Source organism: Etheostoma spectabile, chromosome 5, assembly GCF_008692095.1.
Source record: "Etheostoma spectabile isolate EspeVRDwgs_2016 chromosome 5, UIUC_Espe_1.0, whole genome shotgun sequence".
Classification (NCBI taxonomy): Eukaryota; Metazoa; Chordata; class Actinopteri; order Perciformes; family Percidae; genus Etheostoma; species Etheostoma spectabile.
In genome coordinates this window covers 35409563-35419417 of record NC_045737.1, presented here as the reverse complement: position 1 = coordinate 35419417, position 9855 = coordinate 35409563, and the positions used below count along the sequence as shown (strand labels likewise).

The window sequence follows — 9855 nt, the reverse complement described above, 5'->3', positions numbered from 1 at the left end:
TATACCACTATATGTACCACAATATGTACATACTCTAAACAGAACAATATAGAGGCGTGAGTTAACGAAGTGTGCAATCAAAATGATTTAAATATGGAGCCTAGTGCAAAGGATACTGGGATAAATAGTATTAGTTATATTACATATGAACAGTATTAACATTATGGACAGCTCTGAAATAGAAAATGAGAACGATGAATGAATAACAAATAAGAGAGATGTGAGAATGGGAATGATGAATAAATAAATAATAATAATAAGTTAGATATTAGAATGATGAATAAATAGTAAATTATAGAAGAAAAACGTTTTTTTTTTTTTTTTTTTTTACAAAAACTCATTGCTCTCCCCTACATGTTAAACGTTTAAACACAAAAAGCTGTCCAATAAATAGGCTAAATAAAAATGTCTCCGATATTAAACTGGAGACATTATATAAGACTTGTTTTTAAAGGCGGCTTTAAAAGGACTGATGGAAGTGACACGTTGTTTACTGTTGCTACGGTAACTGACCCGCGGAAGGTTTCCAACGGCCGTTGAAGATCAGCCCTCAACTGCTAACTGCGCCACCGCCTGGCAGGAGATGGGGTCGTTACATTGTATCTCGTTGAGGTATCTATTAATAAACTTAATCACGGAGATGCTATGAGTTTGATTTCCCACTAGCTTTTGAGATACTCTCATGCTTTTGGACAAATACAACGTTAAAACCATAGACGGTATATTAATATTAACGGTCTATGGTTAAAACCGAATAATGTTGACTACTTTCACTAAAGAAGTAGGTCCTAACCGTTCAGATCTGATGATAATCCAGGGGTAACTGTCCTCTTTCAAATACAGCGTTAAGTGTACAGTTAGCTAGGTCTAGCAGCTAATCATTTGTTCAGGGGATCACTTGTTTGGTTATTCACTAATTTGGGCTGGACAGAGACACCCACCACACGGTCGGAACCATTAACTTAATTGGCGGATAACCCGGAGCAGACCTAGCTAGCTAGCTAGCTAACTAGCTAACGCCACCATTTCAAAACCGAAAAACTGAAGCGCGCCAACGTCATTGGTTGTTAATATTTTCTTAATTTTTTTTTTGTAAAGACGGTGAAAATGGAGCAGGTAAGAAGCCTGTTTTTAGAACTTATTGGGTCATCCTAGTGACGTTAGCCAACCATTTTTGTCGACCTCGACGACTCTTTGAATTTTGGACGGTGATTCGGACCTCAACCCAGGCTGTTTTCCAGGCAGTGTGGCCTGCCTTTCCACATGTTACCCCGAGGTAACCGTAGGCCGTCACAAGTGGCTCGGAGGATGCGGGCGTGGTGGCGCCGTCACACTGATACCCTGTTATTACAATTTGGCTATTGAAAAACCAAGCCCAAGTAAGTTCTATCCCTAGTAAGTGTCATTAGAAGATGTTAAGCTGTTAATATGAAAAACCCATACGCCCACCATGGCATGCATGCTAGCTCATTGGTAAGGTGGCTAAATAATAATACAAAAGTTGGCTAACATTACATTTCGGAAAGGGGAAAACTAGCATGGTCATTGTCAAAGGGGTCCCGACTTTACTTAAGATATCAAATGAAATGGGTTATATTGGTACCAAGGCCCACGAGGTCTCCGTTACAAACTGCCAGTGTTATGTGCCTTCTGGTTTTCACCTACCGGTCCTCTATCAACGCCCTACCGTCCTCTCACCATCCACTACTACACAATCGCACCGTCCCTACACCAGCACGTCCCTCACCATGACCGCCCCTACACAACGCACCGTCCCTACACCATCGCACCGTCCCCTACACCATCGCACCGTCCTCTACACCATAGCACCGTCCTCTACACGATCAACCCGTCCTCTACACGATCACACCGTTCACACACCATCGCACTGTCTCTACACCTCACACGTCCCCTAAACCATCACACCTCTACACCATCACACCGTCCTACACCATCACACCTCTACACCGTCCACTACACCATCACACCGTCCTCTACACCATCACACCTCTACACCGTTCATACACCATCACAACGTCCTTACACCTCACACCTCTACACCGTCCACTACACCATACACCGTCCTCTACACCATCGCATCTATCACGTTTCGGGTGGAAAATCAACTTGTTTTTCTTCAGTAAGACAGGAATCACCATTTAACAGCGCAAACCAAAACAAAATTGTTACTTGAATTAGGCTTAAATAATAATTAAATCTTGCACTATAACCTCCTGCTACACCTCTGCTACACCTCTGCTCTATCCATGTGCAAGGACTGTCCTGAACTACACCGGGCAGCACACGGTTTGAGAAACAATCGGTCTAAAAAACTGGTTACCTCGGCTGGGCGCGTGATCGCGAGGCTTCAAACATTGTAGTGTCGTGCTGAGAAATTCTGTTCAGTTCAGTACAGTTTATATTGAGGTGGTGACATGCAAAGGGCAGTAAAAGTTTATGAATTTGTAGCGAATCTGTGGACAGGGGTAGCGTTGAGGTTTACACGGCATCTGGACAGCCTCGGAAACCAGTAGGTGGAAAAACCAGAAGGCACACCAACACGGCTTTATCCCTATCCCGTTCAATTTGGGCAAAAAACGTGCCTGTTTTAATCATGCAGTATTCATGTGTAACGTTAATAACTGGGGTCTTGGAGGTGATTAAATTGGTATGACTGAAAAGGTGGACTCGTGGATTCGTTTGAGAGTAATTGTAGTCCTGTGTGTGATGTTGGTCCCCATAGGAGCCATTTAAGTTAGTGAAAACCCTTACATATTTTCAAAAATATTTTTTTATTTCTGACTAGAAAAATGACAAACTTCAAATTAATACCTCAGGTTCTTAGCATTTAAATGAGTTATACTACTTGAATGTGGAACCAACAGTTGACCTGCAATCACCGCCTACATCCCCTGTCCCGCACCCCTACTGCTCTAGAAAAGGGGAGAATGCTACAGGGTTAACATCGCTAACACAATTAAGCAATACATGCCTTTATCAATAGTTTATTTGGGCAGGATGCTGTTCATCAATCTATGATTTTCATTTTCTTTTTCTAATTTTCACCAGAAGAGAACAAGAAATTCTTGTGGACAGGTATGCGTATAATTAACGACATCCCGCCTCTATGTACTAAAATGACCCTGATCATCAGTGAGAACCAAGAGCTACGCTGTTCTTTATTTTACAGGTCTTATTTGATTTGGTGGAAGATCATAAATACCTTTCCTTAACTGACCAAGCTGCTGGGTTGGTATCTCTCTTGGTGCCAGAGTACAGAAGATCATACAAGGTATGCTTGAGTTATTGGCTGCTTTTCTAACTCATTATCTGGCCTAATTGTAAACCAAATGTGGTTGATAACATAGAAATTACGTCAAAAGGATCAAACATAATCAATTAATCATGACATGCATATTAGATATACTGGGAGATACAAGGAGTCCATTGTTACAACACATATCCTGAGATTTCTTTCTTTTTCTTTACTCTTCTATAATGAGTCTGGCAATGCAAAAAGAATGCCTTTAAGCATTAAATCTTATTAATTCTAAACTTAATCAATATCTACCTGCCAGTGTCATACAGACAGGAAAGGACATTTTGGGTATAGGTGGCAGCTTATAGCCCCATAGTAAAATTGTGAGATTCATTCAAACTAATCTTTTCTCCTAGATGAAGGAGGGTTTCACCAGTTCTGCATCGACATCCTGCCCTTGAACTGACTCGGCATCATGTTTATGTGAAGCGTAAGTTAAAATAATATCTCTAATAGCGGTGTACAGATTAACGGTTTATTATTCCCAATGCAGTAACTTTTGCAGTGCCGTGACAGGTGGACATGAACTGTTTACTGTATATCTTTCAGAAAAAACTTTTAAATCATGACACATCACGCAGATCTTTATTTGGAAAGCTGATAGCTTTCTACATATCCAACTCCTGTTTTTAATTAAGTCAGCATCAATTAGTAAGGTGTTCCTCTACAGCCAGTTTTCCAGACTGTGATTGAGCCATGAAATGGACTGTAGGAGAAAAAAAGTCTAATTTCAGTCCAGTCGATAAGTCATTTGAATGAATAACCTAAATGTAGACGTCATCACTAAATGTAGACGTCATCAACAAACAAGCCTTTTGCAGGCGGCAAATACATAACAACATAACTGGAAAAGCTTCAACTACAGTTCTGTTTGTTGGTCCTTCTCTGGCAAGAATTTCCTATGGTCAGCAAAACTCGGAGATGCTTCCCAATAATGTAAGGGAGACCTGGACCATGCTTGGCGTGATAGAAATGGTGCCGAAAAACCTCCACGTGAGGAAATCCGCCGCACCAACACGCTTGTTACCAGCGAGACTGGTCCAGCAGCCTTCAGCAACCCCACCATGCCGCAACCAAACCACGGAAGGCACACACCAATGATTTCTGTATGATCTTTAAGTTAAAGTTTAGCATGGTGTGTCCCCGGTCTTAGTTGTGAATGCAAAAAACAAAACACAATTTGTTTGAAGGACCCGTCGTGGCGGATGTCAAGCAGGCCAGCAGCAGGTCTCGCAAACTGCTCTCTGGACGGGGTCTGGAAAGACGCGGACAGGATGCGTGCTCAGCAGCCAGACTGCAACGACTCAAGGCCAAAGTGCAACTTCACATAGGTGAAGTCAGTCCGTTACAGTGAGTAAACCTCGTAGGCTGACACAATACAGTAGGCAGTTTGTTCTTGCCGAACCATGCCCATCTAAGCTTTGAAATTCATTTTACATATACATATTTGGAAATACAAAATAATTATTTGAGAAATATAGTTAAAAGGAAGTTTTTCTCGCCACGTGCACTGTTGCTGCTCTGGAGGGAAACTGCTAGGACTGTTGGGTCCTTGTGGATTCTGGAGTGTGGTCTAGACCGCTCTATCTGTAAAGTGTCTTGAGATAACGCTGTTATGAATTGATACTAAAATAACATTGAAGTCTAAAAACTCTAGAAAAACCAGGGCAAATCTTGTAACTGGTGTGTCCATTTTGTAGTTCAACAATTTGTAGTTGATTAAGGGCTTAATACAAAAAAACCTGGTTGTCTCTTATTCCCTGAATGTAAAATAAGTAAGTGTATTTTATTTTATTTTTATTTTTATGAAACCATTTCAAATGTACTGTTCTGGGTTTCATCTTGGCGGGCAATAGGATTCTTATTGATACGAGCAACATTGTGTTCATGTGTACAGGTCAGAATGGACCAAGATGGAGTCTCCTGAGTACTACAGCTTTGACAGTGTCACAATGGATGATACGGAGTACAGTGACATGGGCATCATCCAGGCAGTTGGCTGGATCAGGTCAGCCCTCTTCTGGACCAGTTGAGGAAAAAGGCACAAAGAAAGGGGTCAGGATCAGGAAGAATGGAATGAGTACAATGTCGATGATGATGCTGCTATTTAAGCTTTGGAAATCAGAGTGACACCTTCCATAGCTCATGGAGAACGATGAGAGCATTCTGGCCTGTCTGACCAGCGAAGGTGAAAAGCGCTAAATGATGGGGTTCAGTCAGGTCCACTCAGCACGGTACTAACGACACCGGCAGCCAGCAGGGAGACCTTGATTCTGGACCAGTCTGTCATGAAGAATACAGCAGAAAAGCACACCTCCACCATTCCCTGCGCTACTACCTGTGATGTTATGGTTGGCACTGAGTGGCGATGTGCAGGTCGGACGCCACTCAAACTGAGAATTCAAAAACGGCTGACAAGCATGTCAATACTGAGGTCCACATGACGATCTGGACTATCTCACTGAGGTAAGGTTGAATCCAAAGACCAGTCATTAGAATAGCTCCAGCAACAAAACGTTACACCAGTCTTTTTTATTTATTTTTTTATCAGGAATTCTTAAAAATCAAGATGACTCAAGAGGAACTAAGAAAGCAAAAAGAAAAAAGGAAAAGGTAACGTATCAGACTAGTTGTACATTAACTTTGCCCTAAGGGTCGTCTTCCATAGTAGGACTAATTCCTGTAATTGTATTTAATTCCCCCAGTTTGGGTTGTAAAGTGAAGAAAGGAGTGTGACTTTGTCCAGCGTGCTCAGCAGGCAGAGATGTCCCTCCTGGCCCTGCAGTAAAGCATGTGCAGACAGCACTGCTGGAGACTCTACTCTACTCTGCTGAGGGAGACAGGCCACGCAGTGTAAGGAGACGTCGAATAATCTTGATCGAATTCACCTTCGCTCTTCCGCTAAGACAGTTGGTGCGTGTCAAACTTGAATGCAGGGGTCAGCACATCTTAGGCACGTGTCCCCCACGTCCGTGGATGTAGATGACGGCAGGCTTAATGCGACATGCAACACATTATTAACAAGAACATTTTTTAAAATGGCACTCCATCTCAAAAAGGTTGCGGACCCCTGCTCTAATGTGATATAGTCATCCAGATTGATTTTTGTAATCTTTTGAAAAGGCCCGCTGTTTACGCCAACATATGTATTATTATTCCTTTAGGCCAAACAACCCTCCTGTAGACGTTGTAAGTGTTCTGCAAAAAACTGGAAAATGACCTATACAGTGAAAGATAAGATTTTGACAGGGGTTCCTCTGGAGCAACTCAAGCCTTTGTCTGTTGATTCTGAGAAGATAACCACAGGTGCAAGTTACAGCCCTGCACAGGTAAGTCTACTAACCGGATATTATCCAAATACTTAATTTCATGTAGCAACCACAGCTCTGATGCTGTCGTCCCTGTTCAGATCATTGATGAGTGCTGGGAGTGTTCCATCTGGTATGTAAGCACAGACATGCATGTGTGGATGTAATTCGATTTGAACGATTTAGCAGACTGGGACTCTTGATGCTGTAATCTTGCTTTTTTTCTGTTTTTTATCCCACGGAGCTCCCAGGAGCCACAGAAACATGATACATCGGTTGAAGAAAAGGGTTGTCCTGACGATCAAAGCAACAAATGGCTGGCAGGTATTCCTGAGACCAAATCCTTGAGCAGTTTGGTGTTTGCTTTTTTGCCGCTAACTGAACCAATTGGCATTTAGTCCTCACGGTTTGAACAACTCTAGCGTTCGGCTCATTCTCTCCCAGCCGGTCAAAAGAAAGGGACAAACGGATCAAGGACAGCAAAGCAGTGAGAGCTGTCACCCTGGTTGCCCGGAGAGAGGTGCTGTCCAAATGCACAAAGCCAGCAGAAAGGCAGACGAGTAAGTAAAAGCCTCTCGCTCACATCTGAGATAATTAGCGTCACTGTGGCAACATTCGGGACACCACTCGCTGCTATTGGCCATATCGGACACCTTCAGCCGGACGGACTTTCTGGTCTTTCGCAGTACTTTACATTTCCGATCATCACCAAAATGTTAACCGCATGGATGTATACCCATCTAACAATCTACGTATGAAATGTCCTATATGTACATGGACATTTGATGTCTCAGTAGTATATGAAAGGAAAAAGACGTAAGAACGCTCGGGCGATGGAATTTCCTCCTCTATTTAGAGGCGTGAGTTAACGAAGTGTGCAATCAAAATGATTTAAATATGGAGCATAGTGCAAAGGATACTGGGATAAATAGTATTATGTTATATTACAAGTGCCAGTATAACATTATGGACAGCTCTGAAATAGAAAATGAGAACGATGAATGAATAACAAATAAGAGAGATGTGAGAATGGGAATGATGAATAAATAAATAATAATAATAAGTTAGATATTAGAATGATGAATAAATAGTAAATTATGAAGAAAAACGTTTTTTTTTTTTTTTTTTTTTACAAAAACTCTATTGCTCTCCCCTACATGTTAAACGTTTAAACACAAAAAGCTGTCCAATAAATAGGCCTAAATAAAAATGTCTCCGATATTAAACTGGAGACATTATTTAAATAAGACTTGTTTTTAAAGTCGGCTTTAAAAGGACTGATGGAAGTGACACGTTGTTTACTGTTGCTACGGTAACTGACCCGCGGAAGGTTTCCAACGGCCGTTGAAGATCAGCCCTCAACTGCTAACTGCGCCACCGCCTGGCAGGAGATGTGAGGTACGTTACCATTGTATCTCGTCTTGAGGTATCTATTAATAAACTTAATCACGGAGATAGCTATGAGTTTGATTTCCCACTAGCTTTTGAGATATCTCTCATGCTTTTGGACAAATACAACGTTAAAACCATAGACGGTATATTAATATTAACGGTCTATGGTTAAAACCGAATAATGTTGGAACTACTTTCACTAAAGAAGTAGGTCCTAACCGTTCAGATCTGATGATAATCCAGGTGTAACTGCTCCTCTTTCAAATACAGCGTTAAGTGTACAGTTAGCTAGGTCTAGCAGCTAATCATTTGTTCAGGGGATCACTTGTTTGGTTATTCACTAATTTGGGCTGGACAGAGACACCCACCACACGGTCGGAACCAATTAACTTAATTGGCGGAATTAACCCGGAGCAGACCTAGCTAGCTAGCTAGCTAACTAGCTAACGCCACCATTTCAAAACCGAAAAACTGAAGCGCGCCAACGTCATTTGGTTGTTAATATTTTCTTAATTTTTTTTTTGTAAAGACGGTGAAAATGGAGCAGGTAAGAAGCCTTGTTTTTAAGAACTTATTGGCGTCATCCTAGCTGACGTTAGCCAACCATTTTTGTCGACCTCGACGACTCTTTGTAATTTTGGACGGTGATTTCGGACCCTCAACCCATGGCTGTTTTCCAGGCAGTGTGGCCTGCCTTTCCCATCATGTTACCCTACGAGGTAACCCGTAGGCCGTCACAAGTGGCTCGTGAGGATGCGGGCGTGGTGGCGCCGTTACACCTGATACCCTGTTATTACAATTTGGCTATTGAAAAACCAAGCCCAAGTAAGTTCTATCCCTAGTAAGTGTCATTAGAAGATGTTAAGCTGTTAATATGAAGCAACCCATACGCCCACCATGGCATGCATGCTAGCTCATTGGTAAGGTGGCTAAATAATACTACAAAAGTTTGGCTAACATTACATTTCGGAAAGGGGAAAACTAGCATGGTCATTGTCAAAGGGTTCCCTTGACTTCTTACTTAAAGATATCCAAATGAAAATGGGTTATATTGGTACCCAAGGCCCACGAGTCTCCGCTTTACAAACCTGCCAGTGTTATGTGCCTTCTGGTTTTTCCACCTACCGGTCCTCTATCACACCGTCCTCTACACCGTCCTCTACACCATCACACCGTCCCCTACACCATCGCACCGTCCCCTACACAATCGCACCGTCCCCTACACCATCGCACCGTCCCCTACACCATCGCACCGTCCCCTACACCATCGCACCGTCCTCTACCCACTCCGCACCGTCCTCACCCATCGCCCGACCTCTACCCGATCACACCGTCCTCTACACGATCACACCGTCCACTACACCATCGCACTGTCCTCTACACCATCACACCGTCCCCTACACCATCACACCTCTACACCATCACACCGTCCTCTACACCATCACACCTCTACACCGTCCACTACACCATCACACCGTCCTCTACACCATCACACCTCTACACCGTTCACTACACCATCACACCGTCCTCTACACCATCACACCTCTACACCGTCCACTACACCATCACACCGTCCTCTACACCATCGCATCTATCACGTTTCGGGTGAAAATCAACTTTGTTTTCTCTCAGTAAGACAGGAATCACAATTTAACAGCGCAAACCAAAACAACTTGTTACTTTGAATTAGGCTTAAAATCATAATTAAATCTTGCACTATAACCTCCTGCTACACCTCCTGCTACACCTCTGCTCTATCCATGTGCAAGGACTCGTCCTGAACTACACCGGGCAGCACACGGTTTGAGAAACAATCGGTCTAAAACAACTGGTTAC

At 42.7% G+C, this 9855-nt stretch overlaps 1 protein-coding gene and 1 pseudogene across 3 annotated transcripts in view; both read left to right on the top strand.

Moving 5' to 3' along the window:
* The first annotated feature begins 4240 nt into the window (after positions 1-4240).
* LOC116689864 (RNA-binding protein 44-like) lies at positions 4241-7195 on the top strand (annotated as a pseudogene).
* Positions 7196-8313: 1118 nt separating this feature from the next.
* The window catches only part of rbm44 (RNA binding motif protein 44), a 10776-nt gene continuing 9234 nt past the window's right edge, over positions 8314-9855 (top strand). For 2 of the 3 annotated variants that reach the window (XM_032515397.1, XM_032515395.1), the window contains exon 1: positions 8461-8844. In XM_032515397.1, the coding sequence (XP_032371288.1) occupies positions 8685-8844 (160 nt within the window). In that variant the 5' untranslated portion in view covers positions 8461-8684. Of the gene's footprint in view, positions 8845-9855 lie in introns of all 3 variants that reach the window. The other variant, XM_032515396.1, reaches the window with a different exon arrangement.